At 40.3% G+C, this 18,361-nt stretch overlaps 3 protein-coding genes across 9 annotated transcripts in view; 2 read left to right on the top strand and 1 right to left on the bottom strand.

Annotated features, from left to right (window-relative positions):
- Nucleotides 1-5,425, bottom strand: part of LOC143211928 (uncharacterized) — a 297,767-nt gene extending 292,342 nt beyond the window's left edge. For 4 of the 6 annotated variants that reach the window (XM_076430066.1, XM_076430068.1, XM_076430069.1 and 1 more), the window contains exon 1: nt 4,935-5,425. The gene's annotated coding sequence lies outside the window, so the exon portion shown is untranslated. The remainder of the gene's footprint in view (nt 1-4,934) is intronic. The other 2 variants (XM_076430064.1, XM_076430065.1) reach the window with 1 other exon arrangement.
- A 672-nt stretch (nt 5,426-6,097) lies between these two features.
- On the top strand, nt 6,098-7,911 carry Dpit47 (DNA polymerase interacting tpr containing protein of 47kD). The gene is made up of 6 exons (XM_076430070.1): nt 6,098-6,563; nt 6,652-6,823; nt 6,906-7,098; nt 7,178-7,458; nt 7,539-7,703; nt 7,783-7,911. The coding sequence occupies exons 1-6, from the start codon at nt 6,293-6,295 to the stop codon at nt 7,865-7,867; spliced, it is 1,167 nt and encodes a 388-aa protein (XP_076286185.1). The 5' UTR covers nt 6,098-6,292; the 3' UTR covers nt 7,868-7,911.
- Nucleotides 7,912-9,312: 1,401 nt separating this feature from the next.
- LOC143211931 (uncharacterized) overlaps nt 9,313-18,361 on the top strand; it is a 42,228-nt gene continuing 33,179 nt past the window's right edge. Inside the window, exon 1 of one of the 2 annotated variants that reach the window (XM_076430071.1) lies at nt 9,313-9,670. In XM_076430071.1, the coding sequence (XP_076286186.1) occupies nt 9,568-9,670 (103 nt within the window). In that variant the 5' untranslated portion in view covers nt 9,313-9,567. The remainder of the gene's footprint in view (nt 9,671-18,361) is intronic. The other variant, XM_076430073.1, reaches the window with a different exon arrangement.

Raw genomic sequence — 18,361 nt, 5'->3', positions numbered from 1 at the left:
ATGACGGTCCAGACCAGAATAACCCCGTAACGCATTCGATGCTCGTGAATTCTTCACAAGCCACCGTGTCACGTATCCGTGGCAGGTGCATCGCTGATCCCACAAGCGTGGGCTGCGACGCATTCATTACAGTTACACCTTTATACAACTTCGAGGAACTACGATTCCTTGAACGCGCCGCTTATCATAAACAGAAAAAAACAAAGATTGTACAGTAATGCATTACGATCTGGAGAACAGTTGAATAATTTGTGCACGTAACTGAACGGAAATGGCGTGTTTCAAAGTTTTTAATAGATTGATTTGGTCTCATAAGAATTACTCCGCACTTTCGATTTTTTTAATGGTTTCTCTTTATCTATTAGTGAAAGTTCAAACTCATCCGACGATTTGGAGATGATCGAACACGATAAATGTTCTACAGTCTAGTTATAAATATCAGCCCCCGAGTATCGAAATGCAGCGACTCACCCGGTGACCTTCCTTTGTTCGTTAATATTCATATTTCCAGTAGCGCGCATTATTGCTTCATGCGATCACTGAAAGAACGCCATTGTCTATTCATCGTCCCCGCTTTATACACAGTCGAAGTGTTTATTTACCGCGGGAACTATAAACAAACGATCGAAACGATGCCAATGACTCCTTCGAGCGAAGGCACGATGTGTCTCGTTAGAAATTTTTATCGCCCCGCGTGACATTTACGACACTATAACGAACGGGTGGCCACCGGCTCCATTACTGTTATTATTGGCTGTGCCTCCGCGTAGAAAAAAGATCGTTAATATTCACGTCCCCATTGCTGCATGATGTTGCGTCGTCGTTCGCATACCGATTTTCCCATTCCCCCCTTTGCCACACTAAAATACAATTAGCCTAAAATTCTCGATATCGTCGGGAAGATTCACCACACACGTGTACAACATATTTATTTTGTCAACGGCGAGGAAAGAGAGTTTCAGAGAGTAAAAATTTTCTACGGAAGCTGCCGCCGGTGCACCCAATGAATAATATCGGTGGCGGATGAAAAATTCATGTAGCCTCTTAATGATATTTATGGTATACCGGATAAAGGTCGGGATGGTGGAACGGCGTACTCGGCTAATCAGTATTTTAGATTAAAAAGTTCACGAGGGGGAAACGCAATCCACAACTTAACGGTCGAACAATCATCGCGCGACTTATTTCCACGTATCCGCTAAGCGCGTCTGCCTTTTAATCGGGGGCGTGTGGTACACGAATCGCGCCGGATTAATAAAGAGTACCGAAAAGCACGCGGATACAGGAGGTTTTTTGAAAAGAGCCCTAGCTGCCCCGGAACGATTCACGTCGGCGCGGCGCAGCGCGGCGAGAGTACATGCAATCAACGTCAGAAGAATTTTACGAGAGGATCGTCAAATATAGTTGGACCGTCATCTCCAGCTCGTTTCGTCACCCCGAACAAAGTGCTTCGTCTACACCGATCGATAACCGCTGGTCTTTTCATTAGCAGCTTTTCGGCCAATATTTATTTTAGACTCGCCCTACCGCGATCGGAAAATAATGCACTGGCGAATCCACTCCTCCAAGAACCGCTGGAGCATTTATCGTCTACATTATTTTCAAGGTAACGAGCAAGAACAAGACACTAAAAACGATATTGCTATAATAAAATCGATTTTTAACCAATGAATTCCGTTCAGATGTTCATAAACGACGCACGAACCAAGAATTTTTCAAAGGACTAACGTACAACAAGAAATGCACAGTTATATATATATATATATATATATATATTTGCAAAAAAGATGCTAACAAATAAAACTTTCGTATAGGTCATGGACGATCTTTCAGTACACGAGTCCAACATCCTTGCCAACGGGATGAATACGCCGAAACTATGCGGACATACATATTTGTATACGCGTGAATTAACGGAGGTGAATTTGAAGAAATGTATTTTTCTAGGTGACCTTGAACGACTCTCGAGCATTTAACGGGATCCTACTGTATGTATATTCAGCAGTTTCCGCTCTAAATGGGATTTTAACCTGGACCATTTGCTGGGAACACTCGTGTAATTCGACTAACGCTGAACCTTTTCAATTCGAGGCTGCTGGGATTGCGGGCAGACAAAAAAATTCTCCCACAGTAAGTTGAGTAGTGTGAATTGACAGAGGTGCTCTGCACAAAGTGGGAATTATCCTCGGTTTCTGACAAAACGGGCCTCGAGCTCGCGGCACGCAACCGGAATTTCAGTTAACGATTGTTGCATGCGCCCGGTTAATTGCTACGTAATCGAATTGCAAACTTTACGACTTCGCCGGAAGAAGAAAAAGGATACACCAATTTACCCGACTATCCTGTATCTAACAATAGATACGATAATTACTGTATCACTACTCGCAATACGTACAATTATATCGTACTTCTTTGTACATATTATTTATTACAGCAAATTAGTACACTTTCGATGGCGACGTGATAATATCCATTATTATTAGACTCAAGACTGAACCAATTGCAAGACACGCTAAATAGCAATTTATATAATTATTAAACTAATCTTTATGCAAAATAAAAAAGTTCTACGTGTACTACAACAAACTGGAGGGAAACAGAAATTTATTTCCTTTCATAACATGTTTAATAGGTTGAAAATAATACAGGGTGAGTCCGAAGAAACAGAACACCTAAATATGTACATATCTGCGTTACTTTTCGTTGTACAAAAAAACTTCTTAGGACAAAGTTACACTGTTTGAAGGGCCACATGTACCGGTGTAAGGGAAAAAATTTTCAATGTCATTTTTTTTTACAAGATTTCAAGGTCATCGATATTTTTTTAACGGAATGAGGTATTTTTTAATACATGAATCGATGCAGCTGCACATTCGTTCTGAAAAAAGTACTAACCTATGTATGTCGAAAAGTTAGTAGTTCACGAGATATTTCGGTTTAAATAACTCTAAAACACCATGTCGTACTAAAACGTTACACAAGTAAATGGTGTTTTAGAGTTATTTAAACCGAAATATCTCGTGAAATACTAACTTTTCGACATACATACATAGGTTAGTACTCTTTTATAACAAATGTCCAGCTGCGTCGATTCATGTATTAAAAAATACCTCATTCCATTAAAAATAATATCGACGACCTTGAAATCTTGTAAAAAAAATGACCTTGAAAATTTTTTCCCCTACACCGTTACATGTGGCCCTTCAAACAGTGTAACTTTGTCCTAAGAAGTTTTCTTGTACAACGAAAAGTAACAGAGATATTTAGGTGTTCTGTTTCTTCGGACTCACCCTGTTGTAACAGTATTTTGAAATTCGTCTAATGGTTTTACCGTTTTAAATTACGCCTACTCGTTTTTGCCATAAATGCATAAAATCCGCTGTCCTGTAATTATTGTTGTTGGACTGCAAAATTCTATACAGAACAAATGGGAACCACTTTACAATTTCTTTCAGTCTTCGATAATATTATCAGGCACATAGTGCATAAGTACACAAAATCATAAGAATGACATTCACGGGAACTGTAAATTATCTGTAACTGAAAATGAAATATACATACCGTGTTTATCAAACACGATAATGGACGCCATAAAGCTGCACGTTAAAACGTTAATGGCGGGGTTGCGAAGATGCACGTTTTGTCAGCAACACGTGCAAACGCTCTACTTTCGGACCGTTATGAGTGTAGCACATTACAGCAAAATATCCACGCGGAATCAGATCGCGGCGGGCGGAATGATTATCCCGTTATATTTTCCCCATTCGGAACAGTGCTCTAGTAATAAACATTTAGTCAGTGGCTGGCGGCCAATGCCGGGCGTTTAAACAACAGATGTTTACAACGCGATTAACCCTCCAATCGGTACGCATTCATAACGCTCGAAACCGACAATAAATCTATCTCTGTTCGTAATGGAAAAACTGTGTGCTATCCGAGGAAACCTCTTTGCAAAGTTCTACGTATAAATTCAAGAATATTAAACTTTCAAGTATTATACAACAGAACAAAAATTATGTATTTCGAATAAAAGTGGGGAAATTGAAGTGACACCTGTTAGCCTATCGCGACGTATTTTTTCACGTATTAACATCGCTATCGGCTTAGACTTAACAGAAAAGTTTATATTTATTTTATCAGAAATCGTCGACGGGTTGCAAAGAATACGCCCATGCACGGTAAAGATAAGCTATGCAACCCTTGTTGAAAAACTTGGCCGATTCGACGGTCGTGAGCTGACAAGCGTTCGATGGGCTGCCAGGTTCGTCGTAGAATCGGGGGATAATAAGGAAACGAAGGCAACAATGCGTATAAGAAGAGGAATATAGTCGGGCTTCGGTCGAGGAACGCGCTTCGGTCTCCATAGAAACTGTAATTTATCATTCGCTGGGTAACGCCGCGTGACGCTGGAAATGCACCGGCGGCGAAAAAAATAGGGGAGTGGATTGTGCGAATGCGGGGCGCAGAGCAGCACTCGAGAACATTTAGCAACAATAAACTAGCTGGGAAAGGGTGGTGCGACATCTTTTGCAGCGTGGTGGTAGATCTTCCGAAATTGATCGTGCTTCGCAACGCGCATACTCTCATTACTACCTGCATATGACAATAAATGGACTTTTCCCTCATGGGATAGTTGTACATGTGCGGAAAGGTCGCCGAGAGAGCGAGCGAGCGAGCGAGAGAGCAAAAGCCCATCACTGACACCTATCGTGCAGGTTGTAAGAATTTCAAAAAGAAAAGTGGTCGCGTGTTCGGCGCACGAGATGACATCGCTCGTTTTGTTTTTCTACGCGTATAGGGTGCGTCTAGCGATAGATAATCGGTTAGGGGAAGGACCACAATGTACACACACATACACGGACAGCAGAGACGTTAAGCACAGCTGTACGTACAGTGGTCATCACCGAATGCGATACGGATTGTAGCGTACTCACCGATTGCCAAGTTCGTTAATCAGCAGGGTAGAATCCAAAAAGGTAAGACGAACAACCGATATATCCAGAGTAGACGACAATCCGATGACCGGCACACTACGATACACGCTCGACAATGGCTGTTGTGGCACACATTCAAGTACACTGATGCACTAGTTGATGTACACGCACTCTTCCTCACTGCGAGGGATAGAAGCCACGATTACTCGACGGCGGAGCGGCAGTTCAACACGCGCGAATCAAATTTTCACTGAGTCGTAGCCGGCCGATAAATCGTCCCGTGATCCTCAAGCGTCTCGATCAAACAACCCGAAACCGCCTCCACCGCTATCCTAGGCCCACGGTGGCCATTACACTCGTCGCCGCGACGAGAGAGCGTGTTTTCCTTTTTTCCAAGGGGACCAGCAACTCGCCCGCTACGAGGCCGTGGAAGCGACTGTTCTCGGGAGATTCGCGGTGCGGTCTCATCGACCAATCGTGGACCAGCTTTCACCGAGCGCCATCTTGCCTAGCCGACGCACAAAGGGGCCAAAACCCGAATGTTTGCGTAAACGTCCGAACCTTAGCCACCCCTACCCGATCGACGTATCCTCCTCTGGCTTTTCTCATCCCTAAGTTTCAATACAGATTTTATTGTGGGATTACCCCCGTACCCTATTTTTTCCTAACCCATACAGAGACTAATTCGAAACTACAAATTACATTCTCAACAGTAAATTTATACTATATGCCAATAGTATTTAATACTTTTAATAAAGGAATAATAGGGGATATAAATTGTTAATGATTCCTTCGATATCCCAAATCGAAATTCGCAATAGTTATGCCGTTTTAAATTAATTTAATATATTCGTCGAAATTCAAAATTATTCTCGAAAGTAGTAGTTACCGACCACATACATATTGTATTTTTATAGAATTAGTTTAGTTTTATACAAATTTTATGATTTGTTGTTAGAGAACATGTCACAAATATTATATTTATTATTTTGTATGAATCTTTGTCACCACACTATGTAGTCACACACTTCTTCGCATTGTATTTGGAGAATACTACTACTAGAAACGAATTGCTGATTATTTATTTAAAAAATGCAATGATCATTCGAAATTCTTTATGATAATACAAATAACGCCATCGTTTGGACGCTGACAGAAATGCACTCCGCCGGTAAAGAAAAGTAAGAACTGACAAGGCGCGTTGTTTCACGCGAAACTTTTGAGGTTATGATCTGTAGCTCGAGTTACTTTTAACACTGTTCCTTTAAATATTATAGACACTCCAAAGTAGTCTTGCATCGGTGATCGAATTGAATTAGTTTTTAATCGTCTTTAAGTTTCTCGAGAATTGCTTGACAATGGAAGAAAAGAGCGAAAAAGAACGGAAAACTTGGACCGACAAGGAAAGGTTAGAGCTCGCATCGAAATTGGATGTCGAATTAGATGAATATATAAACAGTTTGGAGAAGAAAAGATACACAGAAGGATGGCCAGAAGATCGGTGGGAAGAAGAAATGGCGAAACATCCTTTTTTCATGAAAGAACCACCAAAACCTGGCGAGGAGCTTTCACCTCTAATGGAAGGATTACAGCAATTGAAGTACAGCGAAGATGAAAACACACCAGAGGGTTCGAATTAATTGATTATCGTTTACTTCTTTGTCACATTGTAATCTGTTTAAACAGTTGTATTTTTAGAATCATACTTCTTTCATAGAATTAGCAAAGAATTATAAAGACGATGGCAACTTCAATTATAAATATAAGAACTACCGATTAGCTATATTAAGTTTCACAGAGGGTATAAGGACTAAATGTAAGGATAATGATTTAATGGCTCACCTTTATAATAATAGAGCTGCATCGCATTTTATATTAAAGAATTATCGGTACATGCATACAATTGGATATATATCATATTATTAAACTCTATACTACGTTAAACTTATTGTAATACGATCAAAATTATAGGTCAAGCCTGAACGACTCGAAACATGCTTTAAAGTTGAAACCAAATTATCCGAAGGCATTGCATAGGGCTGCTACATGTTGCTTTCATGTTAAAGATTACGATCAATGTATTGAACTATGTGATAAACTTCTTGATCATTCTCCAACTGACAAGGCAATTTTGAGTTTGAAAACAGACGCAGTTATGGCAGGGGTATGAATACGTTTATACAACTATATGAAAATGTTCAACACATCATAATGTTAAGAGAAATTGCACTTTGTGTCTGTAGAAACATTTAAAAAGAGATAAAAGAAAACAAGAGAAATTGGAAAAGAAATTAGAGAAAGAAGAAGAGGAGTTAATCAATATAATCAAGAGTAAAGGTGTTAACTTGGAGTTGGTTGATCAGAAGAAGAAACCAGATTTAAAAGATTTAGAGCCTCAAATTCCACAAATTGCTCAGAGCAGAGTTCATTTGGGCACAGATAAGAAACTTGTTTGGCCAGTAATGATCTTGTATCCGGAAACACACCAAACAGATTTTATACAAAATTTCCACGAAGATACATTGTATGATTTTATTGCTTGGTATAGTCTTTAAAAACACGAAATTTAAAGGAACATATTCATAAATTAATTGTTTTCTTTAGGCTAATAGAACAACTGGAACAACTGTTTAGCGAACCACTAGAGTGGGATAGAGAGAAGCGTTACAACCTTCAGAACATAAATGTATATTTTGAGGGGAAAAATAAATGTACTTTGCATAAAGTAAACATTAATCATCCTCTAAGAAAAATATTACAGAATGAAAGGTACGTGTAAATTTTGAAACATTAAAAGAAAATCATGAATGATTGTTATTATTATCTGTGTTGAAAAAATAATTTTCAGATTTATTGTACGTGGAGGAACTCCAGCATTCCTAATACTTGTCAGGTCCAGTGAAGCTGAGAAAAGATTTGTAGCCAATTACTAAATGTGTGTATATGTACATAACTTTTAAATAAATTCCTAATCAATTTTCTGTTTGTCACTCTTTTATGGTTGTTATGGCTTGAACAGAACGACGTTTTGACATACCTCGCATACTCAAAATATAAAATCAGGAAAAAGAAAACATTACTAATTTTTTATCATGAGCTTGGATTGGTTCTGTAAATAAAACTGAAACCAGACAACGGACGATTTTTATAGCTATATGTATAATTGGCAATGCTTAGGACCGTTCACAGCTCTAATTAATTTTTTTTAAATTTACTTTTGACGATATCTCGTGTGGACACATTAGTCTTTTCGATATCCTCAATGAAACAGCTATTCAGTTAGTTTAATTGCCACAAATTGAATACTCGAATGCCAATTTTGATGTTCCCGGTTAAGGATGTTCTGGAGGTACAATGGGAGACAAAAGTACAAGAAATTCGAAATCCATCAATACATGGCAATGAAAGCCATTCATTTTTACCCTCTGTAGCTATATTCAGTGGTCTACACTTGTCGCGTTTCCATGCTAGACACGTTTAGCACGTTTGCTAGTCCACGTTTTGTAACAGTTTATAATTTTTTTGCTTTGTAACTGTTTAGTGAATCCTAATAGATTTTGAACATAATTAATTACATAATTTTTACTACATATAAAAAAAACTGGAGTTTCTAGTTGCCTTTTTTCAAGGTTTAAATAGGGTTTCAAGTGGAATTTTATGAATTCTCCATAAGAAGACGTGTTAAAATGTGCAAACTTTAAGTTGCTATAATTCTTAAACGGTGCAGTGAATCGAACCCAAACTTTGGTAATTGCATTAATTTAGTAAGAATTATATCTTGTCAAATTTTCAAAAATTTTGTTGCGTTTTTGTATACCTCCAGAACATCCTTAAAATAGACTCCGGCACAGTATACGGGGTTATCATGGGTTCGTCGACAAATAATTTGACCGACACTATGTTTTCGTCGACAAATGATTTGACCGACACTATGTTTTCATAGACACGGTAAAATCGTATTTGTCAAATTGTTCATTTATGTGTACCTATTAATAAAGTTTGTTTATTTGAAGAAATGCTGAAGAAGTACTTCTCTTTATTTTTTATTATACAAGCCTCTAAATGCGTCTAGAACATAACAGTGATAATGACGATTAGTCAACATTAGCAAATACGAATCAAACCTGTCGCTAAACACGGACTATCGATGAAAGCAGCAGACGTCGACAATTTGACCGTGTCTATGAAAACATAGTGTCGGTCAAATGAGTTGTCGACGAACCCATGGTAACCCCAGTATACGATGGGTTAAATTGTGTCAAATAATATCGAGTAATTCGGACAATAAATTCGTATTTAAAATGTTTCGAAGATTCGAATTGTCACATCGCTGGTACTTCCCGGCAAATACGTCCTAGATTGGGGTGTATGGAAGGGACCGCTAAAAAAGAGAAAGACCTGCGGATTGCCGAGAGGTGCTGCCACCTGCAACACCTGCCGGAGCCAGGTGGGCATAAAGAGTCAGGGCCTTAGTCAGAAATTCAGTTCAAGAGACGCTCTAGAACGCGCAGATACGTCTCGACGCGATTATCCGCGGACATTGTTGGTACATTGGTGGTGTAAAACGGTGACGATAAAAGTGTTGTGCCTGAGATCAAATCGCGGGCATCGAGAATCGGTTCTTCGACCGTGGATGCTGAAGGTCATTGGGTTCAAGTTTGAATCGAGAAACAAGGGGACCTCTGCGGCGTGGGAGAGAAGCGGAACGGGACGCAAACGATGCCAAAGCAATGCAGGCAATATATATTATTACCACTTAATCGTTCTTTTTCTCCATTGGCAATATATTTCGTCAATTAGAGATATCGTCTTAACGGTCAATAAATTATTCCGCGAGTCACGCGAGTCAGGAGATGAGGAACGTTCTTTCTTGAGGCGCAAGATCTATAATCGTAGATTACACAAGCTCGATCCGGTGCTAATTTCTCGGAACGAAACGGAAGTACGTTAAATTACTTAATCGTACCGATCTAAGATAAGTTCTCTGTATCTTTTTAGCCTGTCTCCGTCCATCGATCTCGTCACACGGTGCAAATACAACGTCGCGTTCAACTTTGCAGAATTCGTTGCAAATTTCTCCGAATGCAACGCGACAAAGCAACCGTGACTATAGTCCCCTTTCGATCTGGAATGATTGGGGTGTCGTTAAAGCATAGGAACGGGTGCATATTGTTTCACGGGTATCGCGGGATCGATAAAAATCGCGCCGCATCCGGGTTGAGCGGTTTCGCGAAAGGAAAAAAGGCGGCCGGCCACGGATGACCGAATAGAAAATAAAGAAGTGCATGCATGAAGTGAATCAGTGTCAGATACGCTACAACTGACGTGATGTTATTAGTACATACCGATGAGACAATGGCGCGCGTTAAATTATTCATGAGGTCATTGTTGCACCGTGGCGCGGATTCAAGCGTCCAGCAGTTCGAGGTGTGATGAAACCGCTGAACGTTTGATTCTCCGCAGGGCTTGATCGAAATAGCGAGCGATCACCGTGTTGCGCTCTCGCTAATTGAATATTCCCCGTCTAGCGAAAAACGCTCCTGGTAGCCCGCGTTAATAATATACCGTAGCGGGTTTCACACGGGCGCGGAAGCGTCTCGTGAGAAAAAATTTTATAATCCAATTACTCCTGAACGAGCGGCAAGAAAATAATACATTTCTTGCCGCGTGCAAGGCTCTTCCTACCTTTCTCTTACCTCACGGTACCCCCTCCATCCTTTATTTTCATCCTCTCAAGATGGTTGTCCTCCGACAAATCGATCTCATCCGGCCGCGATAAGAACGAAACGGGCACACAGACCAGCCCGGATCGAAGAATTTAGTGACATTTTGCCAATACAGTCAAACTTCCCTTATCGAAACCCATTGAACTCGTATTGCTTTCTAAATGCTCGTCAAACTCGCAACGGGGACATTAATAAAGTTTAATAACGATTGTAATTGCCACTTAACACCTGGATAACGGACCTTATTGAGAAATAATCATTCCACAGCACTCGGGACCCGTTTACAGCCTTGTTTATTAGCGTTTTTTTCATTTCCTTTCAAGTCTAGTCTTTGCTTCGAATAAATTAATAATAATTCAATGTAACGTTTCATGTTTCTTGAGGTCCGCTACGATTTCTGAGAGTTTCCATCACTTTCACAAGAAATTCCTCATTTTCAACACAATATTGCAATGAGCAGGTCCAATTATGCTCATGCCACTTCCAGGTCTCGCCATTATGAAACTGTATACACATATACACACAATGCGAATGTATTTATGTACAACGAAATCTTATTTAACAAAGAACTCGACTAGCAACTATTCTGAAAAGATTAAGCCATTGAAAGGGAGTTAAAACACTTTCTTGCTACCAGAAGCGAAAACTTTTACGAAAAAGGAGCAGAGAAGTTGTTAGCGCGTTGAGAAAAGATAATAGGAGCCGAAGGTGACTACCTTTCTAAACAAGGTATTGCTTTATCCACTTTGCGTATCATTTGATTAAAGCAGCACGAACTTTCTTGATCACTATCGATCGCGAATTGCAACAATTCGTGCTGAATATGTTTAACAGATCGAAAATACAGGATGTGTCGAATGATTGGGCAGAATCATAATTCTGTTTTTGTTGAAGATGACAAAAAATTATAGGGGAAAGTTCCGCACGGTTTAACAAGCTGTATCATTCTGTAATCCGACCTTTCACGGAAGTCCATCGGTACAGTTGCAGATTGCAAATATTCTGGGTAGAAATGTAGCACCCCAATAATTTTTAATTGAGAAAAGCAAGAGTAATGGAATCGTACAAAGCAAAATCATTGACCATAGATATATTTTGTAGAATCCTACACAAAAGGGAGCGAGCAGAGTTTTCTGAAACTGTGTAAGGGTGGGTAAGGTTGAAGGAACAATCCTGCGTAATGACGACATATGGCTAGCTATTGCGACTATCCGTGTATCTTGGATCTTTTCTTTGGAAAACCGGAGCATGATCAAAAGAAGCCCTGTATCTCAGCGCGGCGGGTGGAAGATAAGAAAATGTATGGCCCGGCGGTGGTCGCACGTTCTTGCAAGGCATGTACGTGCTTGCGTGATCGCGACCCAGAACAGGGGCTGGGTCGGCACAATCGTCCCTAATCCGGGGCGTAACGTGGAAATCGGTGCGAGACGTGAATTCGGAGGCGTGAATCAGCCGACGCCCGCAACTTCGTTACCTCCGAAGTCGTGGTTACGCGAGTCTAGTGGACAGGAACAAGCGAACAGAGGCCGGTTCCGTGGTCGGTGGGGGACGGTTACGTGGCCTAGTTTCGCTCGCCACGGTGGACCACGATGCATCTTTGTTCCGATGCCCTGAAGCGGTTGGCCCAGCCTCAGCGCTTCGCGTCGCGTCGCGTCGCCTTGTATGCGTGCTCAACCGACAACGCTATATGTACTCAGCCCCGTCTCTGTATACTGTATACGTATCTGTGTCGAAAGAATTGCGTCAGTCGCCGTGGCCGCCGACCAGCAGAAAAATCCGCGTACCGAACCGGTTGTAACGACGAGTCAATCCGTCGAACGACGAGAAAAAATCGCCGAGATATCGTGCGCGAGATGGCATCGCGTTACCTCACAGTCACACGTAAGACCTCGAACAACCTCGGCGAGAGGAGAAATTCTCCGATCGAAAGAGGACCACGATCCCTCCAACGAGTCGGTCCAAGATTATATTGAAGATCTGCTTGGGAAAGATCTTTGACCATTTCGTGGCACCCGTCGCTGGATCCGGTTCAATCCCCTTTTGCGCATCATTTCTCTTTTACATATCTGTGAACCTACTTCGTTCAGGCCAACCGTGATCGTCTCACTGGATTTAGAAGATAGCAATTTTAATTGGCTTCCAGGCAATCGGAACTTACATAGAACCTCTGAAATTGTGGGTCATTCCTAGTCATTCTGGGACATTCTTTAGATCTTTTGAAATACATATATGTATCTTTAATGATTTTATGGCTACCACACAGTTAGTCCCTGGTATTTTCTAATCTACTTCCTTGGGATCAACTTGAGATTCACAACGAGGCATCTAAAGTATCTACTGTTGATCATTGAGAAACATGAACTGGTCACTTTCTATCTTTTTTCCCATAGAAATGGTTGGAACTTTCTACAGTGTTCATTAAGTTAGAGCTAAGGGAACCTTGTAAATACCCTGGTGAAGGTTTTGGTGTATCTTCTTATTTCTTCGAAATTTGTTGACACAACAGCAAGAGCTTCAAATCGAAATTTCTGATAGGAGGTAACAGCCTAGCATACCACTGTTACCTCATTTATGGTATCCATCCACCGTGAACGCAGGGTCACACGCAGCTATAATACTAGTCACGTTTAAAAGTATTCGAGGTAGTAGCGTTATGACTCGAAGCATATTTTTCGAGAAATTATGCGGAAGAATTCCTGAGCTACCTTGAGAATTACGGGAATTACAAAGATCGTATAATCTAAGCACCTGCTATAAACATTATTTACGCGTTGAACGTAGAAAATCTTTAATTAACGGTGAAGTAATATAAGAATGTAATATCCTTGGCTCTACTGCAGAGTACGGTGTAAGGAAAACGCATGATATCTTGGAAAGTGTTCGTTTATTTTACAGCCGTTGAATACTTTTCCACGGTGCTTGAACTTTTTCTATAGCATTCGCATTCCGTCCGCTAGAAGGAATTCCGTAAATTTTTAGTTTATTGTATCGAGTACATTAAATTGGATCCAGGTAACTGAATACACCAGTACGCATACTGTGCATACGTGCAATTAACCTAGAAGCTATTTTGGGAACAGTGGAAGCATTATGGAGCCTCTAAAAGGACACAATTTTTCTCGGCCACAAAACACTCATTGTCCCTCTGTGGCTGCAAGTTTACGCGTCTGGAGTCTGGAGTCTGGACTACTCTGGACAGCGAACGCGCTGACTTTTTAACTCCGAAGTATGCCGAAACAGGGTCGGTGCGTTGCGTATCTTTGACAGTCCTATTTTCAGGGCGAAAGGTCGAACGCAGTTCACAGCTGACGAGCACCGGTGTCCTTTTTTTCTCAAAAATCGCATCCTCCGCACTTTCGCCCCTGCTCCAGTTATTTCGCAAGCACGCGCGAGCTGGTCGCGAGAGATCGAGTTATCCCGTTCACTTCCCTCGAAAATCCGCTCGTCTTGTCACTGCGATTAACACGGCCGTCAAAAAGCTGCAGCCGTGCAGATGAAAATCGCGCGGAACTCCGAGCATAATGCTTTTTTAGAAATTGCAGTTTTTTTGTCTGTTCGCGCTTTGTTTCGAGCGGTACGATCAAAGCGAACGATCCTCGCTTTGATGGAGGGCACGCGGGCAACGTGACAATAGAATTACCCTCGGATACGTTCCGTCCCATGCAAGAACCGCGATGAGCAGGCAGATTTGGATCAGCGACGACTCTCTCTTTGTCAATCCGCGGCCCTGTTTCTCCATTTTTCTGGCATCCGTTCGCTCGCTCTTTCTCTGCTGGGATTCGACCACGCTTCTCGCGAACATCGGTTATGTGCACAGTCGCATCGTGACACGGTATAACGGCATTCGCTCGACCTCGTCATCCCGTTTCCCCCACGGTTACGCACATTCCTGTCTGCTCCTTGCTCTTACCTTCCACTGTTTTCTCTTATCGTTCTGTTCCCCGTTCTCATGCTTCCTCGCTCTTTACCCTTCCGTCCATTCGTCTCGCTCGGTTTCGTTTTTCTATGATGCTCTGCCCATGATCTCGCGCGCCGCCTCTGAAAAAAGTACCCAGCGTGGATTCTGCTTCGTAATTACAGCACTTTACTAACCTATCCGCATCAAGTTCATTTCTTGAAATAGTAAGTTTCACAGTTCTGCAGTAAACACCCTGTTTCGATCCATGTTAATCTGTTAAATCCTTCTGTCGAGTATACTCGCTATGATGGCATTTGTTTGTCTAAAAAATTGCATTTGCTATTAAATAGAGTTTAAGAGAGTCCGCGGTGTATGTAAAGCGTACGTAAATCTGTAAAAGTATGAAAAAGAGAGCACAAAATAATGTTAGCTTAAAAATGATCAAGCATTAACTGTATCGTGGTACATAAAAAATTGTGTAAGAACGAAGAGACTCTTGAGTTCAACTTGTTAAATCTTAAATTTAGCTTCAGAAAGCATAGTATTTCGATTTAACAAGTTCATACGTCTTAAGATCATCAGGCTGTGTCTATTTTAAGTCTCTCGCGAACCTGGCTTGATCCGATTACAATGATTTGGCCCAAGATTGGACCAATTCGAATCTTATGAGAAGCCTAGATTAGTTCAATTTAGATCAAGAGATCCTACTGATTGCTTCGAGCTAATTTGTCCTCCTCGGTGACGTGTAGGCAAATTTGAATTTCTTGGACCGTATGTAATTTAATTTCCCCCATCTATTCTAGTAAGTCGATTACAGTCTGAAATCGCCGCCTTTTGGAATGAGCTGCATACTTTCTATATCACTTGAATTCTCTGAATTTGTTTAACTAACATTCCTCAGACGTTTCAAAGTTGTTCAGCTTGTGACTAAACTTTTAAAATTTAAGAAAGATACACGATTGCATAACGAATAGTGTTTTCGTATACGTCACCTGGCATTTCCTCGCGGAGAAACTCGATAACTTTACGATTACCGACACGCAATCAAGGATACACTAATCGAGATAAGTATATTATGCATTACACGAATCGACTATTTCTAGTTTCTCCGGTGACTCGTTCCGAAGTAGACGTCCTTTCCTCTTTTTTTCCTATGAATGAAAAGGGAAACGGCTACGCCGGCAATTAATTCATCCGAGTCCGTATCACGTATTACACCGTTCCGAGATAAATCCTTTTGGCGACCGTTATCAATCGCCATTAACATAACTGGTATTAATGCGACGCCGCACCGCACCACGCCGCGCCGCCAAGGTTTCGATTACGAAAATCGATGCGACGATCGTCGTGACCGGTTGCTTTCCATCATCGCGTAACTCGCTGAACCATTTCGCGACGAAACAACGTTGTTTCGGTTGGCTAGGCGCTGTCTGTCGTAAAGCGATCGATTTTGCGAATCTGGGTGAACGAAATTCAGTTACCGAATTTTCCCGTATCAAGGTTCCCCCGGAAAGGTCAACCCTTCCACCAGAACGAATCGAACAGTAAAAAAGTGCTTTCCTTTCGCAATCCAACTACACAATATGTATACTCAACTTGTAGTCATTTCATTCGGTACCTGTTCAATTACATGCACGAAGGTATCCAGGAATTGATCCTGAAAAAAGTAAATACAAATTAATAATAAATATAAAACAGCCAAAAGACTCGTACCTATATTAAGTTTTAAGCAGGGACCAAATTGTATAACAGTCATTCTAACATTTTCTACGATAAAAATCATTAATAAAAAGTTGATTATTATTGAAATTTTCTTAAATTGTACACAAGATATAAAGAAAAAAATTGGAAGAACAAAATGATTAAGAAATATCGATTTTTATACTTTTTGGTTACAAATAACAGTTATTAGTGTCCAAAAAATGGATCCTCCTCGATAACTGTTATCGATGAAGAAAAACGGTATCGATTGCTCAAAGCAGTTACAGATGAAAGAAGTTAATTTCGATCACTCATGACTAGACTGCGGATGTTTATGCAAATGCATATTTTTATCGAAAATAGATAAAAAAAACTGGGACCTAAACAGAAATTTGTTTTGTCAATAGAGGATTTTAAAAATATACATTTTATTTTGCATATTGCATATGTTTTGCATAAGTGTACATATATTTCTTGCATAAATTTTGCTATAAATGCATAAATTTTGCATAAATATTCGACTATTTAATGCTACGCCAGAATAAATAAGATAGATGTGCCCCTACAAGATGTCCCTTCTGTTAATAAATTAATATCTACTGTTAAAAAATTATTTTTAAAAGCTCCACTACGCGTCGATATTTATAAAAATAAATTACAAAATATGCCATTGCCATCAGAATCTGTAATAACGAGATGGGGAACCTGGTTGGAAGCAGCGTTTTTTTATGCAACGCATTTAGAAGGAATAAAAGACGTCATAATAGAATCGTTCGATGAAAAGGAGGCTTGGTCAATTAAATCGGCGAAAGAAGCATTACGATGTAAGTGTTTACAACAAAATTTAACATTTATTCAGAGCCATTTCCAAATGTTACCTGAGACCATGAAGAAATTTGAAACAATAGGATTACCTCTAACGGAATCTATAGATTTGGTAACTACAGTTATAGAAAATTTAAAAATTATACTCGGTGATTATGGAGAAAAGGTTACACATAAAACGGAATCTGTATTAAAACGAAATGTACACTTTAATGTATTATTAAAAATAAGCAAGATTGTGAAGGGTGAACATGTTGAAGGACCACGAGAGGTTCTGGCACATCATTGGGGTAGATTTAAAAAATTTTTATTTTGCATAAAGATCCGCAGTCTAGTTATAAGTGATCGAAATGAATTTCTCTCAATGATAATATTTACCAACAAGAGAAAAAATTTTGTAACCAACACGATTTTAGTCGTTAAAATACTTGTTATTCCATGACTTTTTTTCTTTTTGGTTATAACAGTTATGGTCCCTGGTTTTAAGCAGTCATTGTAAAGTGGAAGATCTTATCTTCAAATCTGTAATAGATTCCTTCAGAAAAAGAATTTTTCAATGCTTTTACTTATGATGTAATTTGTAGTATTTTCGACTAAAAAAGTGACCCGTAAACGACGAGTCCAAATTTGTTATTATTGTACTATCTGTTTTTAACAAAATTATCGACATTGACAGTTTCTCGCGAATCGGGGATGTTGATATACTTTTTGGATTCACCGTGTATAATACAAACACAAAATTAGCAAAAGTGGCAGACAGAAAGAGAGAGAGAGCACCACTTCGAATGAATTTTGCGCAGGATCAAGAGTTAATATGAAATTTTGGTATACGAGTGTTTAATTGTTTGCGGACGACCATAAAGCAAATGACAAACATGGCTGGATTTACTTTTCCGTAAATCCAGCTTCGCGGTATCGACCACTACGCGTCGGTTACTCGTCAACAGTTTTTCGGTGAGCTCCGTGCGGCTGACCGAATTTTTTCGCCGCTTGTTAAGGGGTCGGCACGCGTTACGATTTATCGTACGACGAGTTGTACAGCCATGATACGACTGTTTGAACGATCATCGCAACGTGTGTGGGCTTGTTGTGTGACACGATCGTGTTTCACCGCAGTACGTCTCTGTCATAAAATCTGTTGTACTGTAGGTTTGCGTTAGGTCTGCAGGTTGAATTTACGACGAAATGGAACGTGCACGGTCGCGGAACTACTTGTCATACTACAATATAGAGGCTTTACAACTTTCGGGAAAATGTCTTCCCCCTTTTTTAATACG

This window comes from Lasioglossum baleicum, chromosome 9 (genome assembly GCF_051020765.1).
Source record: "Lasioglossum baleicum chromosome 9, iyLasBale1, whole genome shotgun sequence".
In the NCBI taxonomy this organism is placed as follows: Eukaryota; Metazoa; Arthropoda; class Insecta; order Hymenoptera; family Halictidae; genus Lasioglossum; species Lasioglossum baleicum.
Note: the sequence above shows the minus strand (reverse complement) of the source record. Positions and strands in the feature narration are given on the sequence as shown.